Source organism: Choristoneura fumiferana, chromosome 4, assembly GCF_025370935.1.
Source record: "Choristoneura fumiferana chromosome 4, NRCan_CFum_1, whole genome shotgun sequence".
Classification (NCBI taxonomy): Eukaryota; Metazoa; Arthropoda; class Insecta; order Lepidoptera; family Tortricidae; genus Choristoneura; species Choristoneura fumiferana.
In genome coordinates this window covers 9,302,549-9,322,744 of record NC_133475.1, presented here as the reverse complement: position 1 = coordinate 9,322,744, position 20,196 = coordinate 9,302,549, and the positions used below count along the sequence as shown (strand labels likewise).

General features: G+C 36.0%; 1 protein-coding gene across 2 annotated transcripts in view; it reads right to left on the bottom strand.

Annotated features, from left to right (window-relative positions):
• LOC141427423 (lachesin-like) overlaps positions 1 to 20,196 on the bottom strand; it is a 211,422-nt gene that overhangs the window by 174,355 nt on the left and 16,871 nt on the right. For both annotated transcript variants that reach the window (XR_012451322.1, XM_074086823.1), the window contains 8 exons: positions 18,273 to 18,370; positions 12,785 to 12,992; positions 7,900 to 8,055; positions 5,378 to 5,506; positions 4,222 to 4,359; positions 3,277 to 3,426; positions 1,275 to 1,364; positions 395 to 493 (listed from right to left, as the gene is read on the bottom strand). Coding sequence is in view for 1 of the 2 variants with exons in the window: in XM_074086823.1 (XP_073942924.1) it covers positions 395 to 493; positions 1,275 to 1,364; positions 3,277 to 3,426; positions 4,222 to 4,359; positions 5,378 to 5,506; positions 7,900 to 8,055; positions 12,785 to 12,992; positions 18,273 to 18,370 (1,068 nt within the window). In the remaining variant the exon portion in view is untranslated. The remainder of the gene's footprint in view (positions 1 to 394; positions 494 to 1,274; positions 1,365 to 3,276; positions 3,427 to 4,221; positions 4,360 to 5,377; positions 5,507 to 7,899; positions 8,056 to 12,784; positions 12,993 to 18,272; positions 18,371 to 20,196) is intronic.

Below are 20,196 nucleotides of genomic sequence, written 5' to 3'. Positions count from 1 at the left end.
AATCATGTTGCCAGAGTTCAGCGTACATGAACGAAGCCATTTTGTTTTCGAACTAAATTGGATAAAAAATTGCCAGCATTTATTTTTGTTTTGAAATCTTAATAAATTGTAATGATCTTGCAACGTTTTATGGTGACAAATGAGACCATTTAGCAGTGTTCCTGCGGACCGGCACGATCACAAGTTGGTGCGTGTTTCCGTCAACCACCCCCATTTCTCCCTTTTGCCCCCATTATACCGTAGTTGCACGTGGCAATAGCATAACGTACCTAATAGTCACCCTAATAGTCAAAATTTTCAGCATTTTAAAAAGATAGGTTTGCTTGTCAAGACTAGTCTCTAGCTACAAATAGTTACCATCTTTTTTCGCTTATGTTTTGTTACAAAAGCTTACCCAAATTCTGCATTTGATGTTGACTCAGCACCACCACGTAAGTGTCTTCGTTGGGAACAATCTTCTCGTATTCATCAGGAGTCGTTTCGAGCTCCATATCTATTGAAGATAAATATAATACATATATAAAGATTATTATTATTATAAACCTTTTTTCTGGTACCTTAGCTATTCGTTTTTGGTTTCGAAAATGCCATTCGAAAGTGATATAAAGTTGTGCGTTGTTATTGTTACAGAACTTAAATATTTTTTCCACTAGTTGAGCATTTTAACTTTCTACCACTCTGCTCGAATTAAAAGTTGCCCGTGACTCCGTCCGCGTAGAATTATTTTATCGCTGTCCCGTGGGAACTATGCAATTTTCAGGGATAAAAACTATCCTAATTCCCTCCTCGGGACTCAGTCTACCTGTATACAGGATTTCATCTAAATTGAGTTGGCGATTTAGACGTGTTAAGGGTAACAAAGAAACAGACTTAAAAAAAATTAAGCACTTATAATAATAGTGGGGTGGGATGGCATTACCTAATGCTTTTGTCTCTGGTGTAATTATAAACTCTATGGCCTCTATTTTTATGTGTTTTGTCTTCTTATTTTTGAATTATTGCGGTGTAAAATATGACACAAGAGAAGCACAAGAGGGTAGAAATGAAACGAGGACGTTACTCTCTTCATAAATGTCACATTTTTGACGTAAAACACTTGTACCGGCTACAATTTCATACGTAAAATTAAATTCCTTTCTCATACAATTTCTATCGTTTTACATCGTACTTTGGCAAAGATTGGTATTCTAGATTGTATCCCGTCAATAACAATTATGTACTTTAACAGCATTTGTATAAAATACCTAATGTCAACATTTTATTTAGAAACTCACATGGTTGTGTGGAGGACGTACGTTCTGTAACGACAGTCGTTGCCTTAGTCGTTGTCACCAAGGTGGTCGTTATGGTAGTTGTGGCGAGCGCTAGAACAATAAAAATAATAACCGATCGCTGTAAGTTGCTGCTAACGATAGAGGTTTGTGATTTTATTATAATTCAAACGATTAGACAGTAGTTGGAGTGATATAGGGTAGGTATATTATAATCATTTCAGTATGGCGTCCCAGAAAAAAAACACTACGGTTATCAAATAAAAGCTAATATTTTTTAAAGAAATATCAAAAGTCTATGAAATAAACAAAATATATTCATTATCCAGCATCATCGACAACATTTCAAAATGCGTTTTTGCTTTTATGAGCTGGCAAAATACGATTCTTTCATAGATTTTGCATCAATTAAGTACATATTTGTTTTAAAGCAACTAAATATTTTTTATTTATTTATATGGTTTCAGAGCTACTTAAAATATTTTTTTACAAGAGACGCGTCTGTGTTTTTTCATTACCCTGTTCCGATTCCGACAAGACAGTAACCCAGGCAATAGTTTAATTTTTCGGGGGCATCAAAACCGCGGGAGTAAAATAGTAACTGATTGCTACTCGGAGCACAAACACGGATAAAAGCCAATCCGGTATCGCGCTATTCTATTTATACGCCTCATTACTACGCTAACAAAACCATTTATTAATCCAGAGCGGTAATCAACCTCCGACAGTCAAATATCATTAGAGGAGCGTTGTTTAACTTTTCTCAGATGCTTTATAACATTACAGATCTCAATGAACCGTAAAATTTGAACAAGACGAATTTATACATTAATTAGGAGGAAAGCGAGCGAATAATTAGTTCAGCCGCAATTGATTGCCGTATTAGACTACAAGCTGGACGGCTAATTTGGTAAAATTCATTAAGTAGCGCTCTTGTTTATCCTGGATAACGTATTTTCGCAAAAAGTTATTTTTTAAGTCTGCTTTTATGGAACTATCTAAGAACAAAAAGTTTGTGACGAAAGTGACTTCTTGTATGTTTAATGGCCAATAAAAAAGTGCTAGATTATCTATCACATAAATAGCTGCGAAACATTTATTTTGTTTGATTTTGTGAGTACCTACAAGTTCCTTTTTGTAGCAAGTTTTTAAACATAGAATAAAATTGTTTCAAAAGTTTTATACTAAGTACCTAATTAGAAATGATTATAAAAGAGATCACTTTGCTGTGAGCATATTGAAAAGAAAGAAAGAATGAAAGAAAATAAATTTATTCACAACACAAGACACAACAATAGTATATATTAACAAGAAGGATGTATGTGTCATTTGGGGCTAGTTTCAGCACAAACGTTAAGTAGGTACTTTATCAAGCATTATTTACATACCAATAGTTTCATTATTTATCTAATGACGGCAATATGCGCGTGAAAGCAATTCGAGCGAGCAAATAGTAGGTACGTAAGGCTTTGATCAAAATTTGCCTCATTAGTTATTTAGTGCGAATTAATATTTAATGTTTGCCGATATTTGAGCTCCGCCATTTTCATTAAAACAAAGGAGCATCTGCATATCCAATTTGTTTTTGGTATTATTAAAATTAACCACATCTATAGTAGAAAGTACAAAAAGGGCATAAAATTCGTTATTTTATAAACCGTTCTATATACACTGTAAATGCGAGTAAATTCAGCAATATTCAGCAGAAACACTACGAAGTTTGTGGGCATGAGAAGTGAAAAATGTATTAAATTATTAGTTATGTGTAAGTTTTATTATGTTCGTTATTTTAATAAGAATGTCACCGAATATGACTTTAAAACATATTAGCTATCACAAATAAAATAAATGTCTTGGCACAAGCTACACCAATTCAATTAGCCTCGTACAATATAAAGCTTTTACTAAGAGTGCTAAACAATAGATAAAAAAAAAACATGGCATGATGACATTGTCTGTCAATCGGTCACTTTACTCTTTTATAGATACGGTTATTTTTGCTTACTGTACAAGGTAATGTCGTCCTGTGCAGAGCCAAGCACGTTTTCCGCATGGCACTGGTACGCGCCGATGTCATCTCTCGACACGTCGTTGATCTTAAGCGCAGCAGTATGCTTGTAACCATTCGATTTTATGATAGCCTGGTACTTCGTGCCTGAGAACGATGAAAAGATATTTGTAAAATACGACAAAAACGTATAAAACAATAATTTTGGACTCGTTATTGATGCACATGTCGCACGAAATTATTTGCAATGCAAATTTTTTGGATAAAAAACTATGTGCTGAAAATTATCTGTGTGGAAAACTTCATCAAAATTTGTTAGACACAAAAAGACAAACACGCATAAAAACTTCCGCACTGGTAATATTTAATATCAGTAAAGCCGAGTTTAGACGTGGAAGAAAAATCGTGCAAGTTGCAATTCATTGCGGCGCTCGATTGACCACTACAAACTCGTTGGCTTTACGGCCTCGCATGTAATGCAACGTGCACGATTTTTCTTAGAAGTCTAAACTCGGATTTACTGGTATTAAATATTACCAGTGCGGAAGTTTTAGAGCGTGTTTGTCTTTTTGTGTCTTACAAATTTTGAACAAGTTTTAAAGACTGCATGCAAAGTCATGAGAACAACGTACCAATCCATCCACTAAAAGAGCTTTGGTCAAAATCCACGTGTACGATTTGTAAATTTATTTAAAGCCCTAACTGCACAGACTAACAGATCAAAAAACACGTTAGACAGTTACTGAGTTGTATGTAAAACGACGAACTTATATTATCCGTTTATGGAAGCTCTACATGAATCGTATCCGAAAAAGTAAGTAGAAGATAACTGAAACACCAAGTTCACGAAATCACACCTAAAATGGTGAGTGTTTACTTATTAATCTTTAATAAAACAAATGTATACTAACTGTAAACATACTCGTATTTATAATTACTTACCGTTCTGTATTCTATTAACGTTAATATGCGTCCAGTGGACGCCCGGCGTCGGGTAAGCTTCAATTCTGCACACCAAAGTTACAGACTGCCCTAAATAGCCACCGATCATTTTCTGAGTCATCGCCACCGAAGGTTTACCTTCGAAAGTAAGAGATCTCGTTATAAAATACATTCTAGGTTTCCAGCAGCTGTACCAAAGATTTGATTTTAATAGTGCCATTTGTTCCCGCGTTAGCCGAGCGAATTTGAGTAACGAGACGTCAGTCGATTCGCCACAAGTTTCAAAGTTTCATTATTTGCTGAAAATGTTGACACTTTCAAGAAACTGACGATGAAATTTTGTTATTTTTTCTTCTGCATTTTGTATTTCGTGGTGCATTTAATAAAGAACTGTAGCTCCCTCTTGTACCAAAAGGTGTAACGTCAAAGTTTTAATGGTCATTACAAAATTTGTGCTGAAATAAAATGGTTTTAAAATCCTAGTGAAACAACCGAGTTATTTCTTAATAACTTTATAATAAAATGTCCTGCCTTCTACAAAAGTAAATCTTTTGAGGCACTCAAATTGTTTAACACTTTCCGGGACACAGGACAAGACACAATAGAAGTTTTATTGTTACAAAGTCCGCAGAACCGCTTCCCGGAAAGTTTAAATAGATTATTTTGAATAAGAGACGAATTACAAAGTCTTGTATTTATTTCTTAGAAGTGATTACAATTCAACAACTTCTAGCTTAAAATATGGACATTGTTGTTTTGTGAAGGTACACAAGTACCTACAGCAAAGTCGTCCAGTGGCTTATGCCCATTGGCCTCTCAAGCAGAGGATCGTGGTTTCAAACCCGAGCTCCCATGTCTGACTTTTCCAAAATTCATGTGCGAAATTACTCGTGAAATTTACCACGATCTTTACGATGAAGGAAAAAATCGTGAGGAAACCTGCACTTATCTTTGAAGTAATTCAATGGCACACATGTCAAGTTCTAAATCCGCACTGGGTCCGCGTGGGAACGGGGTGTTTAGTCAAACCTAGTCAAACTAACCTAACCACCAGCTGAAATATTCCGGCTTAATTTTAAAACATCAAACAAATTTAGTAACAGAACGATACGAACTTCAATTTTCGAATTTCGTAGTAGCTCTCCTGGTTACTTACATAACACCCGCAGCGGTATCCGCTTGCTGACAGAGGGCGGCACTCCGTTGCTCGCAATACAGAGCAGAGCGCCGCTCATGTCTCTGACAACGGAGCTCAGGTTCAACCAGACTCCGCTCCACTTGTTCACTGTAACATACCCTTGCTTACCTACCTGGCCAAACCATGTACAGCCAAGTGCAAAAATAAGTATCTATGCGAACCACTCAAAAATATGTTACCTTATTGCGTCGGAATAAGAGTCTGTGACTTATTTTCGAAACTTTGAATAAGTTCATATTCTTACACTTGACCGTACAGCTAGTCAATTTGATACCTGGTAGGCAATATGACACCTTATAATGACCAAAATTTTCTTGTTATTTATCTACAGGGTGCCTCAGACCATGGGGCTTTAAATGCAAGGTTTGATTCCACTCGCATAACTGAGCTATTTTTGTTCTGCAACTTTTCAAAAACATGTCCAGTGTTAATTTGCTATTTTTCATACGGATTAAATGTAATTTTCAATCTATGCATATATTAACAGCAAATTGATAAATGTTTATCTTAAAGGATCGTACGGAATAAGGTTTTGTGGTAGCCTGGAAATCAAACTGATTGCTGGATTAATTTAAATAAACGAGTCGATATAATTTTAACATTGTCTAGCATACCATACTATAGGTACCATTGATTGATTGATCTAGCAACACAAAATTTGTATCACGTGAAAAAAATCACTTTGAATTCGATCACAGTTTTAAGTAACTTATGTTGCATCAATTTACGGTCTGAATGGATTTTGAACAAACTTGATGGAATACAGAATACCAAGGTTTTAGTTTCAAAAACTAGATGGTTTTAGCAAATAAACGATGGCAATATTGGCAATGTGACGCTTCGATTCGACAGAAAAAAGCACTTTTTTACTCGTAGATTATACAATACAATACAAATATTCTTTATTGCACACACTACTATGGGTCCCACTGAAAAACAGCATTGTGGCTTGCCGCAACATTATGCTGATTGGGTCCCAATTTATACTATTCGATGTTTTTTTTTAATTATTATTTCATCCTAACGTGTTTTTTCTGTGTATCGAATATGTGTAAATAAATGTCTCTCTCTCTCTCTCTCTCACACCATAAATCAGTACAAAAAACTTATAATATAAACACTTAGACACCTATATACCCTGCCAAAGTTTTAAAACTATACCTATTTATATACAGGTAGTGCCACGAGAGTTCATGTGAAGGAGAATGAATTAAATGAATGAGTGAATAGCAAAATCCCGCTGTCATTAAATGACATGTTTTTGTATCCGTAACCTCAACTCTGGTGGCACTACCTATACTACCTATAGGAAAAGAGGCGCCACGTGAGTTTCATTTGTAAAACGTGTATTAATAATAAATATACAATACAATACAAAATATTCTTTATTGCACACCACAAATCAGTACGAAAAATCCATATATTGCACATACATTCAGGGTAGACAATAGGCGGTCTTATCGCTTAAAAGCGATCTCTTCCAGACAACCATTTTAAAGAAAGAAAAGAAAGAAAGAAAGAAAATTCATTTAGTTAACGCAATAAAAACAAACATAGAACAAATACAAGGCATACTCGTACATGACGCTAAACAGGGTATTTGGGTACATAGATCTTAAGATTATGTCAAAATCGTAGGTGGCGGACACAGAAACAAAAAACAAGAACACACAAACAAAAATCATTAATATCAAAAAAAATACAACCGAATTGATAACCTCCTCCTTTTTTGAAGTCGATTAAAAATAAATTATTAATGATATATACATTTACATACAATACTTAAAAATACATATACTTAGTACTAACATGAAAAGCAATAGAAATTAAAAATAATATAATATTGTTATAAATATAATCCTTTATATCATTCCTTTTTTGAACAATGGTTTTATTAATACAAAAACACTATTCCTACAAATATCTTTTTTTCAATTAAATATAAACGCAAATAAAAACTCAAACGTAATCTATTTAATTTTACCGACGAAATCGAAGTGGCCTTTATTGTCCTTTGACTTTGGGGATTTTTTTATTGGAAACTATATTATCCTATATGCGCAAAGGAGAGCGGCAAACGATAGAACTTCCTTATTCTAATAACATTACAATTACGTAAGACGGTTTCCTATGCAAATGCAAAACGAACTTGTCTCGAACTTACTAAAATATATAAGTACGTGTACTTATGAAAATCCAGCATGTGAAGTGCAGTCTCATGAAACGTGCACTGGGGTGCATTTGACAGGGTGCAATAGAGGTTTCATATAAGAGCAACTTGAGTAAACGGAATTTCAACCTCAGTTTCGAAATAGTTTAATGAAGTTTGAATTAAGAAATGAGTTAAAAAACAGGATTGCACTTATATTTTATGGAGTAAGTGCACTGTGCCTGTCTAGTTTTTGAATTGGAACGTAATTTAAAATAGTAAAATATAAGTAATAAAGAAAGTAATAAATGAAATAATGATATTCACTCACCACTCTCAGCGCCAATCTTCATGACGCCCGAGTCCTCCCTCCTCCATGTAATGGTGGGTGGCGGCGTGCCCAAAGCAGCGCAATGTATGGACACATTCTCCCCTTCACGCACCATCACTTCACCGCTGCTGCCAGAGTCCACGATGTCCGGTGGTACTATTTAATACGAAAACGAAGATTAAGTTTGTAAAAACGGGCGGCTTTTTCAAGTTACTAACATCGCCGTCCAGTTATCGTCCAGGGAAAAGATAATTTATTTATATATTTAATTATAATAAAAAAGATTTTTCATGCTCAGGGTAAAATTTTAATGAAAACAAAAGACAATAAAAAGATTGAAGAGGCACTGCAAGAAGAAAAAGAAAGACAATAGGCATCGATGCCAAATTTAACGAGATCAAAATTCTTGCGACTTGTCCTTCCATTGTGCTAATAAATGTGGAATAGTAATAACGTTTAACCGAGCGGTCAAAGTGTTCGAATATTCACCCTGGGCACAGAATAACTAATAATACTACCGTACCCTGGGTGTAGTTGCGGGTTAGTAGCACACTAAGTGCATGCGGTTATGCAGCCAGAAGAGTCGGACTCAAATTCGTTCTTATAAAGTTTTAAATTACATTGCGCAAACGTACTGCTATCAAAAAACAAATTATATAAGAAATCACATCTATTAAGAATACCATTTATAAGTGGCTTCAAATTATGCTGAACTTGAAATAAATACAACTGAGTACTTGAAAATAACCTACAGCTTTAATTGGGCCAATCAACTATTTTACCCACACTTTGGCGTTACCAAAAAATTGTACTTGCAACAAGATATTTCACGGTTTAATAGGTTGGACTTACAAAGGATGGCATGTATTCATGTACACCATCAGTACTATATAATCTAAGACATAATATATTAAATTACAGAAAAAACATGTTTACTTACAAAAATCTGCAATTGTTTGAAAAATGTCGCGGACAGATTAGTGTGGGTAAAAAAGTTGATTGGCCCAATTAATCCTGTAAGTAGTAGAAAATTTATTCAGCAAGGTTGAAGATTATGTGTGTGGGACGCCTATGCATGGGGGAGGCCTATGTCGAACAATGGATGTCCTACGGCAGTGGACGTCCTACGAATTGATGATATGATGAAGGTTGAAGGTTGTCATGCTTTGTTAAATGTTTTGGCTGAGAACAACATCAGAGCAAATCAACCGTCGAATCATCTACCCTTAAACCACTGTCCGTTTAATTCTAATCGGTAGAAACAACAGCGCTCAATTAACAATCCGATCGAAAATACCAAATAGCGGGCACAATATGAAGTAAATAACCAGCCGAAACGCGAATTAGTCCCGTACAATCTCAACAATATACCGGTTTCAATTAATTCAGTGGTTATCGGAAACGCGGCGTAACGGTATCCAATCTATGGGAATGAAAGCGTGTCGTGGGCTCGCGCAGGACTCGTGTAACAACTGACGGAGTAATTACTGCGGATCCGAAGAAAAACAGTATCAAGAATAATTGAACTGAATTCTCCGGGGCTGGAATCACTCATACATTTAGCGGTAGAGGTATAAACCCTATTTTTGTCTACTGGGTAAGCCCTTGACCCTTTTTTGAGCCGTTTTATAGCGGCAACACTTCTTATTATTATTTTTTCTAACCTGTTTAATGTGTTACTGCTAAATAAATTATTTTCTTTCTTTCTTCTTTCTTTCTTTCCATGCAAAACAAAAAATATATATCGGGATAAATAATGTCCCATAGTTGTGCGTTGTATACAGTGTGTTACCGGAAGCCAGGCTTAGGGACGTTAAAGTAACGTATTTCTGTAACTTAATCATGACATTACTTTAATTAATAAACTAAAATTCGGACTATTAACTTTCTAACAAAATTATAATTGCCAGCAATGTACTGCAAAGTAAATTGACAAGATAATCCAAGTACCTATCCGTCGGCTGTCATTTACATTACTTGTCAATTTACTTTGCTGCACATTGCTGGCAATTATATTTTTGTTAGAAAGTTAATAGTCCGAATTTTAGTTTCTTAGATGAATGATTGGTCTCGCGCGCTCGCTCGACTAGATACCGCGCTACCTAAAACAAAAGGTTCGTGAATGCGGCAACTCAATATTGTAGTGTGCGTAAGAACGGTGTAAGACAATTTGCAAGGATGCTAGTGTGCGTGACGAATTGTGTTGCCAGCTGATCCACTGTTACCCGAATTATTGGGAAAATAAATTATTCTGTAGTCTATTAAGTTACTGGTTACAAAATGTATCTTGGGAAATACTTAGAAATTAAGAAGTAATTAAGAGTGAATGTATTCATATGTTTGTGTCTAGGTTAGGCGTAGGTTTCTTCTTTAAAAAAAATGGTAGGTATGATGTAGGTATATCAATGATCAGGCCTCACTTTTAATTAAAAAATATATATATTTAAGGACATGTTTGGAATACCAACTTTTGGAGCCCGCTGACACTGTATTTTAAGTTACACTGTTTCTAATCAATAAAAACTTTTCATTTTCATTTTTCATTTCACATTCAATATTTACAAATTATTACTAAAAATTAGCCGTGGTGGCCTAGTGGTTTGACCTATCGCCTCTCAAGCAGAGGGTCATGGGTTCGAACCCCGGCTCGCACCTCTGAGTTTTTCGAAATTCATGTGCGGAATTACATTGTTCTGAGAGGAGGCCTGTGCCCAGCAGTGGGACGTATATAGGCTGGGATGACTAAAAATTCATGGACTGAGTTACCAACTAAGAAGTTTTGCGTACTTACGATAACACGTTGCACCTATAGTTAAACGTAATATAATGTACAGGTTAATTAAGACTTAAAAAAAATTGTTTACAAAATATACATACATACATGCATACATACATACTTACATACATACGCTTGAAAAACATAACCCTCCTTCGGGCAGTCGGGTAAAAAGTTAACAATTTTTTTTTCTTTTCCCGTAATACCTAAGTAAATCAGCTGATTGGGCTTTTTGAATGGGAAGACGAAAAACATTTTTAATTTTAAGACACATTCACCCCTTAATTAAATAGTGTCGGGTAACAATTTATACACTTTCAGTGTATATATCACAAAGATAAACATCAAATAATATAGAACTAGGTTATGTATATTTAATAATTACGTTAGATGGGTGAATATTCGGGCGTTTGTACCGCCGTCATTGTTCTCAACACTTTTTTATCAGATTTCAAGAAATAGGTACAATAAATGGTAACATGTGTCAACATGTATTCATCAATATGTGTCGGATGTTGATGTTTGTTGTACCTTTTTGCTTAAGAAATCTGATAAAAAAAAGTGTTGAGAACAATGACGGCGGTACAAACGCCCGAATATTCACCCGGATACTTAAATAAAATAAGTTATTAAAATTTATCATCATTTAATGATGATAAAAATAAAATTCAATTTATTAAAATCTCAACTACGGGGAATTTGATTCTTGTGTACGCGACAACACAGAATGGCGTTTAGGGTTCATGTTATTTTATTTTGTAATTTCGAAATTATACGATATTTCCTGATGGTATGTGATCCCAGTGTCCTTCTTATTTCTTGTAGTATTATTTTTAAACAGTTTCACTGCGAAAACTGGCATTTTACTTCGGCTTATGACCAAAATTTAACAAAAATTCGGTACATGTACCTTACGCACAGTTTGCAAGGCGACTGACTCGCCTCGGGCTCGGGTACGCCGAATTCGGCGTACTATTTGTTGCCGCATTTGACAAGTACGCCGGCGGTATCTAGTCGAGCGAGCGCGCGAGACCAATCATTCATCTAAGTTTAGTTTATTAATTACTTAAAAAAGGCTTGGCTGCCGGTAACACACTGTAGAGATATCCACTAACTTTAAGAGAATATTTAACAAAACAAATGAATAAAGACAATTTCTTCAAGTCACTAGAGCAGTATTATATAAATTGTTTAAGATATTATCAAGCTCGGGCAAGAAAAAAAGCTGGCATTATACTTAATAACAATAATTTAGGATTTTTTTGTATTTATAAACTAAAAAATGTTTGAAATGTGAAAATATCCACGGGACACCATGTACAAGGGGTTAGGCAACTTTTAGAAATGAAATATTGAAATATTTTTTATTTGCTTTAGCACTATGTGGATAAATGTGATGTTGCAATTTCTTATAAGGTAGGTATTAACTTATAAAAGTGTCAATAGTGCTAGCTGCCCTCTAACAATAGAGCTAGTCTGTTTTGTGCCGTTGGCGTTGACGCAAATTTGAGTTAATACATGACTTGGCAATCTTACTGGGACTGGACCGGCCTCAAGTTTCAACGTACTGAAATAATAGTTTCTCAAAAGAAAATAAGGGTCATTTGAGTTACAACAGTAAAATGAAATCGAAGACAAATACGCTTTTTTATCTGAATACATTTGATTGAATGAGAAGTATTTGTATTGCGTTAAGTTGTATTATTAATAATACCATTTTAAGACAAGGGACGTTATAATTATAATTATAAAGAACTATATTTATTGGTATTCCCGTGTGGTGCCGGGTAAGAATAGCACCACCCCCTTTCTTCCTGTGGGTGTCGTAAGAGTCGACTAAGGGAACAGGTTTGAAGTGTGTTGTGGGCGATGGGCTAGCAACCTGTCACTGCGATATCACATTTTGTCCATCTTTTATACCCACATTTATGCTAAAAGTGGTACTGGAACACAAGTTTCACGTGCTCTGCCTACCCCTTTTAGGGATAAAGGCGTGAATGTATGTATGTATGTGTATTTTCGTTATACCAATGATGTTCACATGACCCCTATTTTATTTTGGGTATTATAGTTTACAAACTAAATCAATTAGCATCGTTTAGTGCTGACCGACAACCTGAAGATGATGCGTCTGCGTGATCATGGGCTCTGTATTGATCTGGCACATGTAGTCTCCGCCATCAGCCGGTCGCACGTCCCGCAGCGTCAGAGCCCACACCTGGGCGTCCCCACGCGCCACACCCACGCGATGGTTCTTTGTTATCACGTGGGGACCGATGGTGAGGATTGTTTGGGTGTCAACGCGGAGCCATGCCACCTGGAAGGAAAGCTAAGGATATATGAAAAGACCACGGAGAACATATGGCCGTTGGGGCCGAAAAGTTCTCGAATGGAGACCGCAGATCGGCAAGCACAGCGTAGGATGTCCACAAACCTGGATGGTTAAAGCCGTGGGATTGCGGTGGATGCCGGCCGCTTCCAATCGAAGCAACTGGAGGTCTATGGGGTAGGTCTATGTCCAACAGTGGACGTCCTACGGCTGACGTGATGTGATGATAATAATACATCTTGTGTTTTGGGAAGTAAATTGTTAACTAATAAAGATGGCTGGGCCCCAACCTCAAAAAAATGAATTTATCCAATCAATCCAATCGACTGTGACTATCTATACTCAGTCTAGATGTGATACGTGAAGTACAGATGCCATAAACCTACTGACTATTTCGGACCCTTAGCTCTACACGCCGCAATCTCGTCGCATTGACGTCGTATTTTGGGAGTCAAAGACGTCATCACGACATGAAAAAAAATAATCATATAACGTTAGGGGGAGGATGATACTTTGAATAAATTTTTATAGTTTTTGATTTCTGATAATTTCCGACCGAGATATAGTGAACACCGCAAATTGTTATTTTTCTAAGACGTTCTGGGGCAAGCTCTGTCACAGGCTTGTTTTTTAATATTTCCGCATGAAAAAATTACAGAATACTGTTCAAAGTATACTTAATAATTTACAAAAGGTTTGAATAAATTTGCTCAATCCACAGTTTAAAAAAAACACAAAAAATATATTTTTTACGCTGAAACCCATAACAGCACTGTATCGTAATGTTGCTAAAACAATACTGCAAACACTTACTTTTTTTTCTTAATTCGTACGTTCGGACAGACTGAGGTGCAGCCACTTACATATTTTATATGGTTTTTATACAGAATAAAAACTTTCCGAACATAATCCATAGCCTGCCAACATAAGTAACGCGTCGTATTTTTAACATCGTCACAGGCAAGTATACGTTAATCAAAAACAAAATTTAACTATGACATTTTCATATATCTCATTTGTTTATTATTGTTGTCTCTTTGCGTTTGCCATACTTTTTACTAAAGTATGAAAACGTTTAATGTTTACTATTTCTCTAATTTAGAAAAGTACACCTATTGTATGCAACGTTTGTATAAGTAAGTCAAAAAAATCTCGTGGCGTCTTTTTCTTACGATGTACGCAAAAGCTCACATCGTAACTCACGCCACTCACCGCTTTTGAACCCTGTTATACAACTGTTGCATTAAATACTATATCGGATGGAGAGAGATTAGCGAGGCGTATGCCCAACGGTGGGCGTAGACGCACTGACAAAGAAGAAGAGTAGGTAGCAATCTATTGTTACTTATGTATGTACCATGTGCGTTTTGTGTTCGTTTTATTTAAGTACTGAAATGGAACTCATAGCGTACGACATTATTCTGTCCGAGAACATAAACGTGTATTAATGCACAATGTAGTAGAAACAATACCGCTACTTGTCAAGAATGTATGAACATTTTCATATTCTTCTAAGCACTTTACTTGTTCCGAAGTATTGAATTGTGAATTTAAAGTGGATATCGAAAGTAGATTATCACTCTTTGATATGCGTACGGTTTCAAGTTTTAGAAACGATATAAAACTTACCATAAATTCGCTAAGAGTAAAAAAATGTAGGTAAATAAAAAAAAGTTTTTATAAACTTAGTACTTACATCTAAATTAAGTGCCTAAATACAAACTATATATTACACATTCACAAAGGCATAAAGCGGTGTACTGAAGATCATTTCGTTATACTAGTTTATAATATAAGTAATTTACTTGTAATGTATGTAATGAGTCCTACCTACATTTGAAATTTACTAAGTACGAGCTTTACGGTGAAGTAAAACATCGCGAGTTTCCTCACAAACCTACGAAGCAATTCAATGCAGCAGCAGTGGGACGTATGTGGGCTGGGATGAGTCGTACAGAATATTTGACATTGTTGAATATTTTTGTATCCGTATCTACGGATCTAGACACTATAGTACCTAGGTATAATCCGTATTCGTATCCGTGGTGATACCTACATCTTTAGCGGCCTTGCACATCACTAGTCCTAAGTATAACTTGCTTCTGCAACATGTTTATCAACAAATGCATCAACGTAAGTGGACAGTTATGCTTCCGATCTTCTTAACGATTCAAAGTTGTTGAAACTTCCAAGGAAACTCGAAAGATAGTCCAATCCAAGAGCATATTGCAATTATAACTGTTTTAACGTGTAATTTTGTAATAATCATAGCTTTCTCTATATTGCCACCGTAAATCGTGCCTTGGGGAACGTTATTTCATTTGTCGGACAATAAGTACCTACCATTATTCCGGTTAGCAACTTCACCCTATTGGCGAACCATTTTAATAATAAAGCGGGAGTTAAACATTCGAAATTAAATCTGAATAGACATGAAATTTTCGTATTTGGTTAGGGCAGACGGGAAAGCACTGAAAGAGCTTAAACTTTTTATACGAAGTGCTCTTTCAAAAGTTTTAATTTGCGGTCTGTTCTTATCAATTATGCTCCATTCATTAGATCATTAAGTCAGTGGAAATTTCTACCCACAAAGGATTAAGCATAGCAAGCATGCATTAGCCTTCTGTTATTAGGCAGGGTATCGGTTTAATGTAAAGGGATAAGTACGAGAATTTGACCTATTCGCTGATGCTACCCGCTCCTAAAGTTCGAAGACAGTTCCGTGATGGTGGTTCCATTCGAGCTTCTAACGCTTAATTACAGCCAATTTCGGGGGCCATTTTCGATGCGTGATATCAATAGCATTGAGCGATTAGCTTTGAAGTTCACGTATCACAATTAGGACAGGATGGGCGCGATTCGATTCAATTATTCAGCCAACAAAGGGCTGTGACTTGTTCGGTGCAAATTGCTTCCATTTGGATGAACCGTTTCATGTTTTACGGGTGGAACGATTCATAATTTGTAGAATACGGGACTACTGCGAAGGTCACCGCGGCGACAATGTTATCAATATCTTGCCAAATTTATCGTTTTTAGTGGAATACGGGCTAAAATTGTATTCATGTTTTAAAGGGAAAATAAGGCTATCCCTGTTTATTCGAAAAAATACAAAAAGACTGCATCACAGACATTTGTCACACATAACACTTGGAACTTATAAGAGGATGATGAAACGGGTCATGAAAACTTCAATTAGCTACCTACAATATAACTTCTTACGACTGAAAGGTTAATATGACATAGGTACATGTCTTTTAAATGCAAAAGTTAATTAAGCACTAATGAATAAAGCAGTGTGTAATTTTTATGTATGTATCTGTATGATAATATTGATGATATATACCAGTAAGACATTTAGTTAAATAATAAAATGCTTTGTTCAGCGAGAAACAAACAAACCAGCGGGCGGTGCTCCGATCCACAATTTGGAGTATATTAAAATCTCTCTAGCAAATTAAAACTCTGTTGTCGAGGACATTTGAGCCTGCTGCCCCAAATAGTGTAACTTTGCCTTCATAATTGCTCTTCCGAAGGACACAAATGTGGTGCCGACGCTTTACCTTAATATTTACGAGAGGCTGTTTGAAGGGAAACCAGAGTTCTGGTTGCACAAGTGAAGGTACGACAGCAGGCCACCGAGTACTTAATGGTTATGTGCAATCATAGTTAACACATTGAAAGTCGCTATGTTGTTTTAAAGAAGGAACAATTAGCTCTCTGCGCTAGCCGAAAACTAGTCTTCATTATTTTTTAACTCTATGTATTGACTAGTGATCAACTGCTGGTACCATTCCCGTTTGGGTACTCTATGGCACACGAGTTATTTTGATCCAAAACACTTCCCTGGTCGCTATACCTATCAACCCTGCCAATGGAACTAAGGAAGACTTGTTTACCGATGTGGTACCTACTCGATGACGTAGGTAAACAAGCGATCAGAACCCGTACTAGGTAGGTGTTTTAGATGCCTACATGCTATGATAGGTAAAATAAATGAGTTATGTAAAAGCAAACCTACATATTAAAACTAATGTTGATATGATGAGACGAGTAGCAAATTAAATAAATATAATACTACAATGCAAACACAGCAAAGAAAGAAAGGTAAATTAGGCTAACAGTATGTGTTTGATCTATATTTCGTAGTAAATGTAAAATAAATAGCGGGATTCATCTAGAGGTTTCTTCCGCGAAAAAGAGTCCAAATTGTTTACAGTTCAATCTAATAAGGCCATGCTTTGAAGTAGGTAAAATTAAGCCATAAATGAAGTCTTCAATTCACGATAAAAGGTCTCTTTGAGTTTCAACGACACAAGCAGCAGCAGATGATGGGGTTAGATTAGTCAATCTGATTCAAGGTGTCCCCTTATTATTTTATTAATAACTGTACTTTTATAATTTTGATTCAAGATTTAAGTCACAAGCCTTTGAACGTTCGTAACACTTTGATTTTCATTTCATTTTCGATTTTATGCACTTTGAACATCGATGCGTTTTCAAAACTCGAGAAAGTGTCCTTGTCATATTTTTGTAGTATTTATATTTTTTATTCATAGGTACATATATCTGTCCTGACCGGGGATCGAATCTTAGAACCTCAAGTTTCGTAGCCAAGTTCTCTACTTATCCAGTGTCTGTCGTCATTATTTTGATTAAGATTGTATAACCAGTATGGCAAAGCCTACTGGTATTTTCTCCGCTACTCGTAGTGAAAGCGCACGTTAGAAGCTGTGAATGGAAACACATTATGGTAGGAAATGAGTTATAGCAACTATACGTCTCACTAATGGTCGTGTAATACAAGCCACTGTCTCTACGTGTAGGTAATTCGCAAATTACGTCAACTCAGCTCCGTGTAATGAAATGACTACGGTAGGTTGGAGTACATTTGTTCCGGGACATTAGATAACAGTTGGAGCTACCGAGTATAAGGTTAAGTTATAAAGACTAGGAGTGGTCAGCGTCAAATCGAAAGTACCTAATCACTTTGGTACCTTAACGCATTCACTATGTCAATCATTACCTATGTACAGTCAAGGGAAAAGATATCGACACGGCCAAAGTTGCAAAAATATGTATACACGGCCTTAATGTTAAGAGCATCAAGTCGTGTATACATATTTTTGTAACTTTGGCCGTGTCGATATCTTTGCCCTTGACTGTACGTAAAGTAATAAAAGATTGTAATTTTTTGTCGTCCATACAAAACTTACTCGTAGTCCCTGGAGTACAACTTTGTGCCGCCAGATTTTAACGTAACTTTACCTTGTAATCGTTTAAGTTGTCGACTTTGCACGTGAGTGTGGTGTCCCGGCCAACGACGACAGTCACGTTGCTGCCAGAGTCCACGAACTTCGGTCCGTCTGTGGAACAATCATATATGTTTAATATCACTTGATTATCACCAAGAAAATGAAACAGTTGACTTTTACCCGCGATGGAACGGAGAAGGTATTGCTTTTATTAGAGTGTGTGTTTTATATATTTGCATGGCAGTGCCAGAAATGAAAAAAACCTTATATGTAATTTAGCAAAAAAAAAACGAAAAGTCAAAGTTGAGTCCGTGGGTTCGACCCCACGACCCTCTGATTGAGTGACCATAGGTCTTAACACTATAGGGTAACCACAGCTGTCACGGCAGAGTACCGACGACAGTAAAGAGTGGAAACCAGATGGGAAATGTATATTCATAAATTTTAAACGAGACAGTGAGTTTGTTTGTTTGTTCCGCATTCACGTCTTAACTAATGAACCGATTGCCTTAAAATTTTGCATACGTCTAATTAGAAGACCAGAATATTAAATAATAGGATACCTTTTATCCCGAAAAAATTAGATGTTCCCAAGGGCGCGCGATACACAAATTCGTCGCAAAGGAAGTCGAAAGGCAACGGCTAGTACTAGTATATTATAATAACAATAAGATTAGTAAGATAGAATGTTTGTGTAACAATAACTATTCAAAGAATCAAAATATCGCTATAGTACGTACCTACAACCAGAAAAAAAAGGAAAGCATCTTACAAATATCACAAGAAAATATTGACATCATCAGTTTGACTTATCCAATCCATCCCTTCCTTTCCTCGTAGCCGCGCTAGCCAGCCTAGCCACTAACTAAACTAGCTTGAAATAAATAACCATTTACATCAAAAAAGTAATATTTAGCTTATTGCCAAGTTCTAGTTTCCAAACGATATATTCCCGTCAGCTATTAATACGTTTTTCTTCATATGATTTCCAAGATATCCCGAGGTAATCAATCTAAAGTGTTAAGGCCCATCTGCAGCCTATTTGGGGAATAAATTATCTGAGTTTCAATTTGTCTGGTTCGATCGATTTTCAACGGTTAGATATTATATTAATGGTTATCCTAACCGGCTTTTCGGCTACGGGCGTGTGGAAATTTAAGACGAACATTTCAACTATCAGTTTTGGCCTAAATGTTTCAACTACTTAATGACGTGAATACATATAGTGCACTTATGAGTGCAGATTTTTAACTCCCTGACTGTAAGGTTAGATGCATTTAAGTGTGGCATGATTTTTAAAAACTAAAAATTGTAAAAACGATTTCAATACTGTCAAGCCGCTCTTTACGGGCTTACAATTATAAGTTTAAACCGTTATTTTTAAATTCTTTACGCATCCATTGCCATTTGTACATTTTGCGCCCGCACTATGTTACTAACCGCTTTAAATTTCATTCAAACTTCCTTTTTCTGAAGGGCAAAGTTAATCGCAATCACGAGTAACTGACTGAGTACAAAATAAACTAAAAAAAGTTCATAAGAATTAAAAGGTCACACAAAACGGGGCGACCGAAAAGTGTCGCTGAACGGTGACGGTCTGGCCCCGAGGGAAATTACGATGAAAAAGAATATCATAAATATTATAAAATTTTAACTTGCGGTTAAACAAACAGCTGGATGGCGAGTGACAAGTATTGTATAGCATAAAGGCGACTAGCCGAGCCGTTTCAATTTTAAAACGAAAAAGCTAACTAGAGTTGACGGGTTATTGTGTGAAATGGGAAAAATGGAGTAGAGTTACTGATTTCTTTTTGAAAACGTCTGTCTGTGCTACCTTTCCAAAGTTTCTACCATTTAAAAAGAGGCTAATAACAGCACGAATAACATCATGACATGAGCGAGGTCTAGATATCTATTTTCAGCAGTCGTGGCTGGTA